Below are 17,369 nucleotides of genomic sequence, written 5' to 3'. Positions count from 1 at the left end.
CTCCTTACTAAGATACAGGAATTAGAGCAAACTCATAAGCAGGGAAGAGAGTTAAGTGTGGAGCAGGAATTATTCTTAGCACGTAAACAGGTTACAGATCTATTATATTATAAAGCAAAGGCTGATCTACAAAAGTGCCGGCATTTTTCCTATATTGCTGGGAATAAATGTGGGAAGATACTAGCGAAAACAGTAAAAGAGCAACAGCAAGCGACATACATTCCTACTATCTTATCAACAACTGGACAGAAAGTTACACTCCCTAGGGATATTGCACGAGAATTTAATACTTTTTTTTCATCATTATATAATTTGCCAGAGCAACAAACATCTTTATCTCAAATGGAAGAGTATGTCCGTTTATCACGTATCCCGCATATACCAGCAGAAGCACGTGGAAATATAGATGCCCCTATATCATTTGAGGAGTTAACTATAGCAATCAACTCCTTTAAACATGGTAAAGCCCCAGGTCCTGATGGTTTTTCGCTACAATATTATCGTACTTTTTTTCCATTATTAGGTGAGCAAATGCTCAATCTCTTTAACAAATTGGGGCATACAGCCTCATTACATAGGGATACCATGAAAGCTTATATCTCCCTCGTCCCCAAGGAAGGTAAAGATCCAGGGATCTGTGGCAGTTATAGGCCAATCTCACTTCTTAATACAGATTTGAAGGTGCTAACTAAGATACTAGCTCTACGATTGGCACCTCTTTTGAAACACTTGATACATCTGGACCAAGTAGGTTTTATATCAACAAGAGAAGCTAGAGATAACACGACGAAAGTCTTAAACCTAATACATACTGTCTCCAAAACAGCTATACCTAGTATATTTCTCAGCACAGATGCTGAGAAAGCATTTGATCGTATCAATTGGAGCTTTATGTTTACAGTATTGAGACAAATTGGGCTGGGAGATCAAATGTTATCATGGATATCTCAGATATACTCATACCCTACTGCACAAGTAAAAGCTAACGGTATGCTGTCGGACACATTTCAGATAAGGAATGGGACGAGACAGGGATGTCCACTGTCACCCTTACTATTTGTTTTATCATTAGAGCCCTTCTTGTGTCATGTACGGTCAAACCCAGATATTTCAGGGATACGCCTACAGGATGATGAGTACAAAGTATCGGCATATGCAGATGACCTGCTTTTTTCCTTGACTAATCCCTTGATTTCAGCTCCGAATCTCATGCGAGAATTTGAAATTTATGAGAAGCTTTCCAATTTGAAAATTAATTTTACTAAATCGGAGGCCATGGGTATCCAGCTGTCAATTAAGATTTCGAGGCATTTACGACAGGTACTTCCATTTCAATGGTCTGACAAATCCCTCAAATATCTGGGTACATATATACCCGCGGTATTAGATACGACGTATGCAATTAATTTTCTCCCATTATTGTCACAAATACGGATACTTCTAGGAAAATGGAACAAGGGCTTACACTCCTGGTTCGGGAGATGTAATCTTCTTAAGATGTGTATTCTCCCAAAAATTTTATTTTTGTTTCAAGCATTACCGATTGTGGTTCCAGCAGCCTTTTTTAGGAAAGTCCATTCATTATTTATAAGATTTGTATGGTCCAACAAGAAATCTCGTATAGCTCGCAATCAACTTATACTGCCTAAGGAGTTAGGGGGATTGGCACTCCCCGACGTTTTAAAATACTATCAGGCAGCCCATCTAAGCAGATGGATAGATTGGCGGCGACATACCCATCTTAAGTTGTGGATACAAATTGAGCAACAACAGAGTGATTGCAATCTAGGAGGTGCACCGTGGTGTCATAGGTATCTCTCCCGGGAAACTTTGAAGCATCCCACAATTGGGGCGACAGTACGGGTGGCATTCACTATTATAAAACAGACACAGTTGACTACTGCAAATTCCCCGCTGCTCCCAGTTATAGGAAACCCTGCTTTCTCTCCAGGGATAACGGATCGCCCATTACGAGAATTGGGAAATAGAGGACTTTATCAAGTATCTCATTTTGTATGTGAAAACAAGTGGCCTACCCTTATGCAACTGACTAATGAACAGGGGCAATTCCGTTTACCCTTTTGGAATGCAGTACAGTTGTTCCATTTTTTACGTACCTTACCACCTCCGGAAACATTTGATAGAAATCTTTCGTGCTTTGAGGAATACTGTTCAGGTAGTGAGGTCTTAACCCACCCTCTATCTAGAGTCTATGACCTATTGTTAAGGACTTCAGAAAATGCACGGTTATCATGTTTAGATAAGTGGGAAAGGGATTTGAATCGTACATTTACACAGAAACAGGAGCAGGTTATGTATAATCTTGCACTGAAAATTCCTGTCTGTACCACAACCCAAGAAACCAATTATAAAATTTTGGTAAGATGGTACCGTGTCCCTTCTCTTCTCCATAAATACTATTCACATATCTCAGATAGCTGCTGGAGATGTGGAGAAGAGTCGGGAACACTCCTACATATTTTTTGGACTTGCCCCAAACTAAGAGAATTTTGGGAGGCTGTCCGAGAACTGGCACAGGAATTTACGGACTTTGAGATTCCAATGGACCCAGCTCTGTTTCTATTGCATGTTTCGGATACCCCTATGAGAGGATATAAAACGTCAGTTGTATATCATATATTAAATGCAGCCAAATCATGCATTCCACTGAGATGGAGATCTCAGTCACCACCTACTATTAGGGACTGTATATGTAAAATTGAAGATACTAACAAAATGGAAGATTTACGATTCACAAGACTACATAAAAAAGGAATGTATGAGAAGACTTGGGGCTCTTGGAACTCCTTCATCCTCTCAGAGAGAGGACGAAACATGCTTAGTCAGGGGAAGGCTCAAGTTTGAAATCTACAGGCGGGTGCATGGGAGAATAACAATTTGCATATCTATAACCCCCTTCCCCATTAAATGGGGTTCGGGGTGTCTCCTTTTTTTTTTTTTTTTTTTTTTCTCTATCTTTCTTTTCTTGCCCTTTTTTTTTTTTTTTTTTTTTTCTCTTTCTATTATAAAGGGGAGGGGAGGATGGGGGGGGGGAGGGAGGAGGAGGGGAAGGGAGGGAAGAAAAAAAAAAAAAAAAAAAAAAAAAAAGAAAGGGAGAAAGAGAGAGGAGAGAAAAAGGAAGGCATAATGAACAATATTATCAATGCAGGAATTGTATAGCTTATTTTATTATTTTTGAAAATTTGGTATGTCAGATTGCATAATGAAGGACAATATCTTAGTATCCTGCTGATATAGATATACTGTTATTGAGCGTTTATATGCCTATCTTCTGTTTTTGTCTCTGAGAGAGACATGACTGATTGTTGATGACTATGTATTGATGTAATTACTTTGATGTGAAATGTCAGTTTCTTTTTGTTTTTGTTTTTCTCTTTCTTGAATGAATAAATAAAATATTGGAAAAAAAAAAAAAAAAAAGAATTTGACCAAGCGTTGTTAAATACATTGAATACATGCTCAAGCCAATGTTTAAATTTTTTCACTGAACATTGCAAAGGTTTCTCCAGCTCTAAATCCAGCTTCCAAGCACAAGAAATCCAATTATGCACTGTTTCTAACATTTAGACTTGGGGTCCTTTCACACGGCCGCTCCGTGTGAAAGGTCCGCTGCGGGACTTTTTTTTTTTTTCCACGGAGCGGATGATATTTCTGTCATCCGCTCCGTGTGCCCGCATATCATCCCATCCGTTTGCGAATGATATGCGGACATAATGTAAGTATATGGCACTGCGGATGTCAGCGGATGACACCGCTGACATCCGATTTTCCTTCCTTTCCGTTTTTTACACGGAAGAAAAAATGGGGTTCTGTTCCATTTGTAAAAACGGAACAGAACTGAAAGGAGGAAAATTGGGTGGCAGTGCCATTCACTAACATTATGTCTGCAAATCATCCGCAAACGGATGGGATGATTTGCGGACACACGGAGCGGCCGTGTGAAAGGACCCTTAGACACTGGATTTTTGTTGCATATATTTGATGCCACATTTTCAAAGGGACTTATGTACATTGTGGTCCCTAGAGCCTGACATAAATGGATTGAAATTCAGCTGCTTCAGCAGGGATTCAAACTATGTAGGGGCAGGCTAATTGTACCCAAGGTGATCAATAGATTGAATTGTGTACAACCAGCCTGTTGGATTTTTTACATGTGATTACTGCTGGCAGTTATAGCCGCTAGCAGTAAACATTGTGGTCTGCCTGTCCTGAGAGGTTTTCTGTGCCACCGCCAACCCAAACTCCCCCCAAACACTCCCAGTGAGTCTGTAAGATGCTATTTGAATTCCCACTGCAGTGGATTACACACAATTCGCTTAAAAAGGTAGACATTGTGAGCCTTTAGCACAGCTGCAGTGATGTCTGTAAAGAATTAGCAGCTCACCTATTGGTCTATCATGTTCCCTGAAAGTTCTTTTTAATATCATGCACAAGGAATTCTCCCCATGGTTTTTTCTGCTCACTTTGTGCATCAATGAACTCCAGTCTAAAGTCTGTGATGAGAGTCATGCTGGGGGAACTCAACAGAATTGCATGTTATATAATTATCCACAACCAAAACCCAAAACACTCAGCCCAAAAGTAAAGGTTTAGGTTATACTATGTGAAAAAAAAATATTTGTTATGAGTAAACAGTTTTCTATGACTTTTATCCTAGGTGTGTATACACCAGAGCCACTCTGTAACTTCTGGTGGGCAATTCTGGCAACTGGGCTCATGTTTTTCTACCACTTCAGCCTTCTCCAGATACTAGGCTTGGTGAGTGTGTCTCCATGTAGAATTATCATTATTGTATTAAGTGAAACTTTTTGTTAATGGTCAGTTACCTCAGCCATTTGTGTCAGATATGCTAGTAAATGGCTTGACAAATTTACTTTGAATCTAGGAGCCAGCCAAAAAGAGTGAGGGGAAGTAAAAGAGGAGGAGGGGGGGGGGGGTTAAGAGTGAGGGGAAGTGAGGGGGGTAAGAGTAAGCTAAAGAGAGGGGGGGGGGTTAGGTTGATAAGTGAGAGGGGGGGGGGAGGGTTGAGGGGAAGTGAGAGAGGGGGGTGAGGGGAAGTGAGAGAGAGGGGGGTAAGGGTGAGGGGAAGTGAGAGAGAGGGGGGTAAGGGTGAGGGGAAGTGAGAGAGAGAGAGAGAGAGAGAGGGGGGTAAGGGTGAGGGGAAGTGAGAGAGAGAGGGGGTTGGTAAGGGTGAGGGGAAGTGAGAGAGAGAGAGAGGGGGTTGGTGAGGGGAAGTAAGAGAGAGAGGGGGTTGGTAAGGGGGAGGGGAAGTAAGAGAGAGAGAGGGTTGGTAAGGGGGAGGGGAAGTGAGAGAGTGGGGTTAGGAGTGAAGGGGTGGGGGGAAGTGAGAGAGAGGAGGGGGTGAGGGGAAGTGAGAGAGAGGAGGAGGTAAGGGGAAAAGAGGGGGGAGGAAGGAGTGATGGGGGTGAGAGATTGGGGGGTGGGTGAGTGTGAGGGGGGGGGGTGAGAAAGAGAGGTGAAAGAGGTGTCGTCAGAGTTTCCCCAGCAGCCAAATTGCCAGTAAACCCCCAACACAGACCTCATCATGGGCACCTCCCCATGCACCTGGGCATCGCTCAGGTGTGCCTATTCAATAGGACGGTCCTGCCCCCACCCCGGGTCTCTGTTAACAGAAATTAGCAGAGATAGGGCTACATAACCTCCAGTAGTGATCAGCATGAAGTATCCTCGCTCTGTAATAATTTTGTAGCCTCCATGCATCACATGCTGTCTGGCTTGAAAACGTACCCACGTGAAACTTCCAGCCAATGTTGACCCATGCTGTCTGGCATAAGACCCTATTCTCCCCCAGGTGAAATTTCCAGCCAATGGCGGCCTGTGCTGCCTGACATAAGTACCCGCCGAACAGAAAATTTCCAGTCTTGGGCAACCCAATTCTCTGCCCTCCCAGCCTATAGAGGCAGGAAGGGTATTTAACACTCGGAGAGCTGCAGCTGTTGTGACTTGGACTTGTGGTCCGGCAGACTGCGCTCCTCAAATGATTCACGCCAACAATGAATGTGATGATAAAAGCCAGGCGCCAGGACTCCATTTCTAGTCGCAATGGCGACCCGGTGCCTGGGATTTATCGAGCCCTGTGTTAGTAGTCATATTTAGTATGCAGTGTCCCTGACTTATCCCCAGCTTCTCCCATGTATATTTTTTTCCACACACAAAATGTGGGCATTAAAGTGAGTTTATTGCTTTCATCTGTATGAGGAAAGCACAGGTTCCCCTGAAGTCCAATCCCAGGATTAAATGATCCCCCTTCCATCCACCAGCCTCTAACTAATCCCTATACTAAAAAAATGACGACCCTATCCAAAAAGCTCTATTTACTTATCTATAGCCATGTGATGCTCTAGCCCCAAACCTTCTCTTCTGTTTACTTCCTGCATTGGTCCTTGTTGGGGTGTCTGCATTAACTACCAGCATGATAATGGCACTTCCTGCTGGATCGCCAACAAGGTCCTCTCAGGATTAACGAGACTGATGTAAGTGGAGGGCTGTTGAGGGGACCTTCATACTGAAGGGGGTCTTCACAGCACTAGATAAGAGGTCCCCCCTTGCGGAAACGGCACCTATGTGGAACCTGGGTAAAGCCTTAGCAGGATAGTTTAGAGGGGCTGGGTGGGAGGGGAGATGAGAGGAATTTTGCCCAGAGTGTTGCTTTAATGCTAACTCCTAAAGAGCCCTTGCCACCCCCCCAACCCTTAACCAAACCCTGAAATGTAACACTTAAAGGACACCTGTGATTAAATAATGGAAATGACTATCCTGCTGTATCTAATCTTTGCTTAATTTCTCTTTTTTCTAGATGACGGAAGTAAACCTAAACAATATGTTGTGCCCAGCTGTGTCTGACCCCTTCTATGGGCCATGGTATCGTATCTGGGCATCAGGACACCAAACCATCATGACCATGATCCATGGGAAGTTGATTGTTGCTTTGTTCTCCTCTGGCTCTCCTCGCTTTAAGTTCTTGGTGGAACTTTTTCCTTTTTCAGGAAAGAAAGTGGATTGATGGGCCATTACAGGAGTGGCCCGGCTTCAACTTTTCTCAGCCAAAACTCGTACACAACTGGCATACAGAAGTTAAAGGGCTACCAACCCTTTTATTATTATCCAGTGTTAAGAACTTCCAGGTGCCTAAACAAGTGACCTTACAGAAGGGGCCAGGGTGTCGAATATGCTTTTCACTTGTAACTATTTCTAACAATTTTGCTGCACTATGAGTCAAACTGTATGCTAGGCAGCATTAGGTGAACATTTTTATGAGGGCTAAGGTGGCCGTCCATCTTTGCACAGGGATCCTTCTATCCTGGTTTCTAGCTTGGGAGTGCAGTCTGTTACAAGAACTGATGCTTTTATTTATAAATAAATATTAATGGGGAGTTCAGAACAACCCATTGCGAGTCACTTTTCTCTGTCTAGACTGTGGGGCCTGCAGTGTTAAATCTATTGTTTTTTTATCTACTATGATTTGATTTTAAAGGTTGTCTGAATAAGTGAATATATTTTCATACATTTTAAAGGCATACACACATGTAGAACTAAGGGTACTTCTATTCAAAGTATGTTGCTCTTGGACCCAGTTAAAGGACGCATCTCTGGATCTGTGCGTATCCCTTACAATGGGGCAAATTGAGACTGACTTCAGAAAACAAAATGGTCCCAATTGTCCTTTGTGACTAAGGTATCTCTTCTACTGTTTGCCAGTACTAGAAAATGGCTACTAGAGTCTGGCTCTTTGCTCTTTTTATTTTCTTCCATGTATCTTAAAATGCCAACATATATTTAATTTAAATATTTGCCTGGATTATTATATTTTACTCTGTGCCTCGTTGTTAATTGTATTTCTTATGGGACATTGCCATAGTTATAACCAACCCCAGTTACAGAATGTTCTCTGCCACTATGTGCCATCACTATGACCAATTCTTATACTATGTGTTATTAGTTCTATATTCTAAGGTAAATGTTTTGTGGGTATTGTAAAGAAGATGAATGATTTCTCATGGAAAGTTTGTTGTATTTGATGCTTTTAGGAAATAGTCACCACATCACTTAGCTTTTTTAGTGTTTTTATAGGCAACTACTGCTGTCATAAAGAGGAACTGAACTGTGAACGTCGTGCCCAAAGGAGACAGGCAGAGGACAAGGGACCAGTCATCAGTATGGCCTCAGTTTTCCTTGTAGTTGATCTCCTCCATTACTGATATACTGGGGGAAAGATCAGGGAATTCTTATGTCATATTATTGTTAAATTTTAAGGGAATCTGTCACAAAAAAAAGAGGAACTGCTTGTAGTTATTTAATGCAGACACCCACATCTGCTGACTCTGAATATCAGCTGCTTTGAATGGGCAAAGCTCCTCAGCCTAATATGAGAGGGGATTTGGGTAGGGCACAAGAAGAAACTGGCAAACTTTATTCCAGCAAGGAAGTGTTAGAGCTTTGCCCGTTCAGAATTGCTGGTATACGGCTTTAGCAGATGTGAATAAGAGCCAATGTGCAGGTACGTGCAGACACTTTGAGGCACAGAGTTCCTTTAAAGAAATTTTGAAGGCTGCCATTGCTGTTACTGCATTCTGCAAATGCTAGTTGCTTGATTTTCATGGTGACCCTCTGGCTTCAGTACTTTAAAGCTAAACTTCAGTATCCTGACCACCTAGTATTTTGTGATTCCCTGTTGTCCTGCTCAAACTACTGGGACATTTTTAAAAATAATGCCCTTTTGTTAAAATGGTAAATTTAATAGTTTGACGTAAGTTTCTGCACTGTTCCTGGGTACAGGGGGAGAAAATAAGCTGGCACCACAAGTCACACCTTCACAGGGAACTAAGTACTACATTTCCCATATTTGGATGCGAAATTCACGAAGTGGTGAGCATTTTTGTTGCGGCGCAGAGAAAGGACTCTGGATTACAGTACATGTATCACCGTCCCAGAAGTATAATTTTAATTTAACACGAGGGGCAGTTATGTGAAGCTGAGAGTTGCTTCAGTATAGCTGCTGATGTAGATGTTGGGCGTTGGGTACAATCAGCACAGCGCCCAGTCAGGCCCACCCCTCATTCTTTTGATTGGCAGCCATGTTGTTAGTTGATCTTGCCAGTCAAAACATGTGGGTGGGTGGGTGGGTGGGTCATGATCAGGTGCTGTGCCAATCAAACCCACCCACAGAAGGACACCCTTACCCTTTTGAAAAGTACTTCTGGGAGGAAATGCAACCGCTATGCCCAGCTGCACATACAGGAAGACTGGATAAAAGACTAAATTAAGAGGTCTGCTTGGGGTATAAAAATGTAATGGAAAGTGAGAAGGCCTTTTACTAGGAAGGCGGGTACCTTATTTGATAGTATTCTAATCCTCCTGGCTAGAGTTCAGCTTTAAATCACTGCTCCAGAACAAGAATGTAGATAAGTAGTTGTGACTGATTTGCTGATCTGCTTATATGTTTGTCTATTGAAGCCAGAGAGTAAGCAACAAAAAAAAGTCAGGCAGCTAGCATTTTCAATTGGTCAGCAATATCAGCCTCCGTCATCATGCATCCATGCATCATGGGAGTGTATGTCTCTTTCCAGTGAGTTTGTCTATGGTCACCTCTTCATGGTTTAGACCTAATCTATGAAGAGGTCGCCATAGACAAACTCACTGGAAATACACTCCCATGGTGCAACGAGAGTCTTGCCTGCTCTGATCTTACAGCAGTGTGCTGCCAGCGGTCAATACATTTCTGTGGTTCCAAGGTAGTTGGAAAAGGAGTCCAACTTATGGAGTTCCACTGAAAAATATATTTTGTATACCTGAATAATGATATAGTTGGAATCCCATTAAGACCGCAATCTATAAAAGTAGGGTGCCTTCCATAAATGTGGCATGAGTAGGATATCTTCATGGAGGCGCAGTAATTACAATTTTGAGACCCAGTTTTAAAAATTTTGTAGCAGGACAGGTTGGTCATGCCCCCCCCCCCCCCCCCCATGGTCAACCTCCTACTAAAAATGCTAGCTTTGTCTATCCTATTGATCCATTAGCTTCAGTACTTTGAATCACTGATCTGGATCAAATCTGTACATCTGGAGTTTGGCTTCACTGGTAGCAATGTTGTTCTGGTCTGTGTGATTTGAAGTCAAATGTAATCAAACTGTTAACATTTTTTTTAGAAGATCAGCAATAGCGGCCTACATATTCCTGTCAAAATAGTCTGATTTACAATTGCTGTTACTGAAACCAATTTCAGCCAATATAGCAGTACAGACAGGTTTGTCTTGTACAAACTTGCTAAATTTTTCCCAAAGGATGCCATGGGACTGCTGGCCTGTTCTGTTTCATTGATTGATGCTTAAGCACTTCAGGACCAGAAGGTTTTAACCCCTTAATGACCAGGTCTTTTTTCCGATACGGCACTGTGTTCGTTTAAACAGTTGTGGACCAGAAGGATTTGCCCCCTAATGACCAGGCCATTTTTCTCTAGCGCTCATCGACAGACGTAGTCCTCGGTGATACACCACCTTCGGGTTATGTTACCTCCGCAGGAGCAGGACTAGACAGGAAATTAAAAAGCTCTGGCCACACCCTAGGGGCAGTCCCAGAGGGTATATCCTCTCTCTCTCTGCCTCAGCAAATCAGTTATTTTCTGTCTAGTTAGGAGTAAGGACCTAGACACCTTGCTGGGATCTTAGGTCCTGGCAAGAATTTTTTCTTAAAGGATTTTTTTAGACAGCTTTTTTCTCCAGTGTTCCTGTGAGATCTTCAAGCAAGAAAGCTGAACTGGGCGACGGGCTGGATGTTGAGGTTCCGGTATGGTGAGTAGTATGTTCCCCCTTTCCCCCTGACGGGTTTTGTGGTGAACGCGGGCCCCTCTCTGTATGGTAAGATAGAGTCCCTTTCTATCCTACAACATGACACAGATCCTCCTACTTTGAGTGTGATTTTATGTGTGCAAAAAGCCAGGAGGCTTGGTTTGGGAGCTAACAATCTAATTGTATACATGTTTTAAAGATGTAATCTGTGGCATTCTGGGAATCTTATGGGTTAAGAATAAGCTACCTACCAGTCAGAAGCCACGGACATGTAGACTGCCTTCCTAATCAGATCTCCAGCTATTAGCAGGCCTCCCGAACGGCCATGCGGTCCGCCAGGGCCGGTACCGCCAACCACGCCATATCCCCATGCAGTGAGAGTGTTGTGTGCCCTACAGCACACCGCTATTCAGTACGGGCCGCCGCCATTTTTTTTGCTGGATCGCACGAGCTGCCATTTTGGCGTAGCCTCGTGTCTCCAGCATGGGGGCGGCCATGTTTGAGGTGATCCAAACACCTCGTGGAGCTTGGGGGAGGCGCCGGAAGGCGTACAGAGGGGCGGAGCCGCCTCCTTTCTTCCTGGGCAGCAGCCAAAAGACTTCCTGTTTGTTAAGACAGCGCTGTAACCTGTTGCAGTTAAACTCTGAGCATCAAGTGGTGAGCCTGGGGGTCTATCTCTCTCTCTCTCTCTCTCTCGATCGATAGGGATCCCTAGCAGGTAACACTAAGGGGCTTTTGTGGCGCTGGGGGTCGAAAAAAAAAAAAAAAAAAAAGTTTTATTTTTGAATTATATTATCCAGGAAGTAACGGGAGTTATCATGGACCCTGCCACACATATTCCCCCACCTGTTTCCCTCGAGGGGGCCACGGGACCCGCCGGTGCACAGAGTATAGAGTCATTTACAGCAATTTTGGAGTCTATGGTGGCTCGGGTGGAGGCGGCCTGTCAGGGACGGGGGTCAAGGAAGCGACCCCCGCCTACCCCTATACCATCTGACACCTCTGACTCAGATTCAGAGGTGGTCACGGCAGTTGCAGGTTCCTCTGCAAGGGCTGTTATCCCAGGTAAAGCCCCCTCAGACAGTGAGGAGGACGCTTCTTCTCCTGCTATTATTCAGGAAGAAGCATTGGTGGACGCACTAGTTGTGGCAGTGCAGGAAACCTTAAAACTTGAGGCTTTACCGGCAGAGGCAACTGAAACAGAGATTCCTTTTGGTACTAATAAGCCCATCAAGACGATGAAGGCTTTTCCTGTACCTAAATGTTTCGGTAATCAGATTAAAGGAGAATGGGAGCATTCTAAACGTACCTTTACTATTTCCAAGCGTATTGCTAGACGCTATCCGTTTGAGGAATCCATCATTAAGAAATGGACGGTACCACCAGTCGTGGATCCGCCTATTTCCAGGCTGAATAAAGCCACGGTTATTCCAGTGGAGGACACTTCGTCTTTTAAGGATCCGGTGGATCGAAAGATGGAAGCAGAGTCCCGCACCATCTTCTCTCTGATAGGGTCAGCATTTAGACCAGTAATTGTTATTGGTCTAGTTTCCCAGACACTTACGGAATGGGCGAAAATGGTACGCCAAGATCTTAGGGGAAAAGATATTCCCCAGGAGACATCTGATTTGATGGAACAGATTATACTAGGGCTACAGTTTATCTGTGACGCAGCCTTGGACACTACTCCCTTATTAGGGCATGCATCCAAGACAGCAGTGATCCTCAGACGTGTGCTGTGGTTAAAATGCTGGTCAACTGACCTAGGTTCCAAGAAGACCTTGACAAATCTCCCCTTTCAGGGGAATCGTCTATTTGGGGCCAACCTAGATGAAATCATTAAGGATGCCACTGGGGGCAAGAGCACTTTTTTGCCACAGGCTGCTAAAGCTAAGGGACCTCGCAACAAGCGAGGACCTTTCTTTACCGCCCATAAAGGGCGCCCGGCTGGTACTAGCGGGAAAGGCAAGACTCCTCCAGGAGGGTTCAAGAAGGGCTGGTCGGACAAGCAAAGGACCAACCCAGCCAAACCCGAAGCAAAGGAGTACACAGCCTGAAGGTGCGCCCCCACCCGGTTTCAGGGTGGGGGGACGTTTTCACCGGTATTCAGGACATTAGATCGAGCATCAACCACTACTACCGGTGCGATTCTTCCCTTCCAACATTTAAGTACTACAGGAAGCGGTAATTACCGTTCCCTGAATAGATCTTTTCCTTTACCTTTGCCTAAGATTAGTCCCGATACCTCTCAGGAATCGGATCTGGTTGACCAGATAGGCCAAGTAGCCTCTAGTCGGGTGACTTCGGTCCCTGAGGTTCAACCAGAAAAGATCACCTTTCCTGATAACTATCAGGTATCTGATAAATGTGTGGGAACAGAAAACGACCAGACTTTCTCGGATGGTCGGGGCCAGATACCTCTAGGGACGCCTGGTTCAGATCCAATCAGCGCCAGTGGTCCTAGAAATTCTAGGCTGGCCTCCTCAAGCCGGCCTGGCCGACTTGGACATGTTAGTCGTAGACGTTCCGTGGGAACTTCGTCTCAGGGAGTGTCTGTGGTCTCAAGGACCAATTTACCATCATGCTTTACAGTCGCTGGGTTTAATGGCCTGGCCATTGAGACCCAAGTACTGAAGGACAGAGGTTTGTCAGCTTCAGTCATTCCTACCCTTATTAAAGCAAGGAAAGCGACTTCCAGCAAAGCCTATTATCACACATGGAAGACTTATATTGCGTGGTGCGAATCTTTAGGATTTCCTCCATGTACCTATTCGGTGACTCGAATATTGGCCTTTTTGCAACAAGGGGTTGAGCAGAAGCTAGCCTTGAGCACCATCAAGGGTCAAGTTTCAGCATTAGCAATCTTCTTTCAGAAGCCTTTAGCTACCAAATCCTTGGTGCGGAATTTCATCCAGGGGGTGCGGCACCTGGCTCCTCCAGTCCGCGCGCCCTTACCGCCCTGGGATCTTAATTTGGTTTTGTCGGTTCTACAGAAACCTCCCTTTGGAAAACATCAGGGAGATTCCCTTGCTTACTTTATCCCAGAAGGTGGCCTTCTTGGTGGCTATTACTTCTGCTCGCAGGGTGTCAGAACTGGCTGCATTATCATGCCAGTCACCATACCTAGTGATTCATAGGGATAAGGTAGTACTTCATCCTAAGCCATCTTTTCTTCCCAAGGTGGTTTCAGATTTTCATCTGAATGAAGATATTGTACTACCTTCCTTGTGTCCTCAGCCCAAGCATCATCGGGAACATGCGTTGCATTCCTTAGATGTGGTTCGGGCAATCAGGGTATACCTGAAAGCTACGGAATCATTCCGTAAGACGGATTCACTTTTTGTGATCACGGATGGCCCCAGAAAGGGTTTGCCTGCATCTGCCGCGACCATTGCCAAATGGATTAGACAAACGGTGGTACAGGCTTATTCTATTAAGGGTCAGAGTCCTCCGTTCCCTGTTAGGGCGCACTCCACTAGAGCGCTCAGTACTTCCTGGGCCTTTCGCCATCAGGCGTCAGTGGTCCAGGTATGTAAGGCGGCCACCTGGTCGTCGGTACATACCTTTACAAAATTCTATAAAATTGATGTGACTGCATCGGCGGATGCCTCATTTGGCCGCAAGGTTTTGCAGGCCGCAATTTGAGGAGACCGGTGGTCTACCTCGAGGGTTTTTTTCTGTTTGAAAAAAAAAAAAAAAAAAAATTGTTTTCTCTTTTTTTGTTGAGTCTCATCATTAAGGATGAGCATTGTAAACTTCTAGTTGGCACCGGTTGGGCCTTCTAGATTGGGATTTGATTTCCATTTTCCCACCCCTCAGTTGTGATACTGCTCTGGGACGTCCCGAAGGTGGTGTATCACCGAGGACTACGTCTGTCGATGAGCGCTAGAGAAAAATGGATTTTTGTAAAATCTTACCGTAAAATCCTTTTCTCTTAGCTCATCGACAGACGTAGTCCCCGCCCCTCTGTTTTGGAGTTGGGTTGGGTTAAATTCTCTAAGCACTGCTTTTTCACATAACTGATTTGCTGAGGCAGAGAGAGAGAGGATATACCCTCTGGGACTGCCCCTAGGGTGTGGCCAGAGCTTTTTAATTTCCTGTCTAGTCCTGCTCCTGCGGAGGTAACATAACCCGAAGGTGGTGTATCACCGAGGACTACGTCTGTCGATGAGCTAAGAGAAAAGGATTTTACGGTAAGATTTTACAAAAATCCATTTTTTGCGATTCGGCACTGCGTTACTTTAACAGAAAATTGCAGGGTCGTGCGACACTGTACCAAAATAAAATTGATGTCCTTTTTTTTCCCCCTCACAAATAGAGCTTTCTTTTGGTGGTATTTGATAACTTCCTGCAAATTTCTATTTTTTACGCTATAAACCAAAAAGCGACAATTCTGAAAAAAAGCACTATTTTTCACATTCTGCTATATAACATTCCCAAAAAAGTAAGAATCTTTTTTAATTTTTTTTTAATCCTTTTAGGCCAATTTGTATTCTGCTACATATATTTGGTAAAAAAAAAGATCGCAATAAGCGTATCTTGATTGGTTTGCGCAAAAGTTATCGCTTCTACAAACTAGGGGAAAGATTTGTCATTTTTATTTATTTATTTTTTTACTAGTAATGGCGGCGATCAGCGATTTTTAGTGGGACAGAGACATTGCGGCAGACAGATTGGACCCCTAACTGAATTTTTGCCACTTTTAGGGGGACCAGTGACATTACTACAGTAATCAGTGCTAAAAATATGCACTGTTACTGTAATAATGACATTGGCAGGGAAGGGGTTAACACAGTGGTGATCAAAGGGTTAAGTGAGAGCCTAGTGAAGTGTTTTCTAATTGTGAGGGGGATGGGCGTGTGGAATCAACACAGAGACCTGTGATCCTATATAGAAGGATCACAGGTCTCTGTGATCATTTCAGAGAGAACGGTCAGCTGTGTTTACAACAGCTGACCGTCCTCTCTCAGCGGGAGCGATCGCGGGTGCCTGGCAGCAGTCGCGACCCCGCCGGTACTGTGGATCGGTATCCCCGCTGCCCAGCACCACGCGCACGGCCGATGTAGGGCTACGTTGTTTCGCCCAGCCGAGTTAGCCTGCTTAGTCTATTTACTAAAACTGCGCCGGACGGTGGTCTGCAAGTGGTTAACTGACAATTGCGTGGTCATGCGACGCTGTATTCAAATAAAATTGATGTCCTTTTTTTCCCCACAAATAGAGCTTTCTTTTGGTGGTATTTGATCACCTTTGCGGTTTTTATTTTTTGTGCCAAAAAAGAGAAAAAAAAGTGACTTTTTTTTGTTTAACAAAAACAATTTTCTCTAGCGCTCATTGACAGACGTAGTCCTCGGTGATACACCACCTTCGGGTTATGTTGCCTCCACAGGAGCAGGACTAGACAGGAAATTAAAAAGCTCTGGCCACACCCTAGGGGCAGTCCCAGAGGGTATATCCTCTCTCTCTCTGCCTCAGCAAATCAGTTATTTTCTGTCTAGTTAGGAGTAAGGACCTAGATACCTTGCTGGGATCTTAGGTCCTGGCAAGAATTTTTTTCTTAAAGGATTTTTAGACAGCTTTTTTCTCCAGTGTTCCTGTGAGATCTTCAAGCAAGAAAGCTGAACTGGGCGACGGGCTGGATGTTGAGATCCGGTGGTCACCCCAGTTCAGCCTACGAGCGCGTGCAGGCCATAGCTCCGCGCTGGGTCGGCCGCGACAAAGTCCCATTAAAAGGACTGAACCCGCGAGTTAAACGTCTCGCTGAAACGCCAAAGACCATGAGTCACGGCGTTCGTATCGGTCGACAGCCCTCCCGCCCCGGTGGAGAGGGGTACTGTCAGGAGTTGGTGCCCGCCTGGTTCCGGTATGGTGAGTAGTATGTTCCCCCTTTTTCCCTGACGGGTTTTGTGGTGAACGCGGGCCCCTCTCTGTATGGTAAGAAAGAGTCCTTTCTATCCTATAACATGTCACAGATCCTCCTACTTTGAGTGTGATTTTTTGTGTACAAAAAGCCAGGAGGCTTGGTTTGGGAGCTAACAATCTATTGTATACATGTTTAAAAGATGTAATCTGTGGCATTCTGGGAATCTTATGGGTTAAGTATAAGCTACCTACCAGTCAGAAGCCACGGACATGTAGACTGCCTTCCAAATCAGATCTCCAGCTATTAGCAGGCCTCCCGAACGGCCATGCGGTCCGCCAGGGCCGATACCGCCAACCACGCCATATCCCCAGGCAGAGACAGTGTTGTGTGCCCTGCAGCACACCGCCATTCAGCAGGCCGCCGCCATTTTTTCTTGCAGGATCGCACGAGCCGCCATTTTGGCGTAGCCTCGTGTCTCCAGCATGGGGGCGGCCATGTTTGAGGTGATCCTACACCTCGTGGAGCTTGGGGGAGGCGCCGGAAGGCGTGCAGAGGGGCGGAGCCGCCTCCTTTCTTCCTGGGCAGCCAGCCAAAAGACTTCCTGTTTGTCAAGACAGCGCTGTAAGCTGTTGCAGTTTAACTCTGAGCATCAAGTGGTGAGCCTGGGGGTCTATCTCTCT

The 17,369-nt window shown here is 44.7% G+C and overlaps 1 protein-coding gene across 1 annotated transcript in view; it reads left to right on the top strand.

The window, feature by feature from the left end:
• Positions 1-7,463, top strand: part of TMEM164 (transmembrane protein 164) — a 133,766-nt gene extending 126,303 nt beyond the window's left edge. The window contains exons 5-6 of the mRNA XM_082263777.1: positions 4,679-4,779; positions 6,839-7,463. Of these exons, the coding sequence (XP_082119903.1) occupies positions 4,679-4,779; positions 6,839-7,045 (308 nt within the window). The 3' untranslated portion in view covers positions 7,046-7,463. The remainder of the gene's footprint in view (positions 1-4,678; positions 4,780-6,838) is intronic.
• Positions 7,464-17,369: the final 9,906 nt, after the last annotated feature.

This window comes from Pelophylax lessonae (genome assembly GCF_965119305.1).
Source record: "Pelophylax lessonae genome assembly, chromosome: 7".
Classification (NCBI taxonomy): Eukaryota; Metazoa; Chordata; class Amphibia; order Anura; family Ranidae; genus Pelophylax; species Pelophylax lessonae.
Note: the sequence above shows the minus strand (reverse complement) of the source record. Positions and strands in the feature narration are given on the sequence as shown.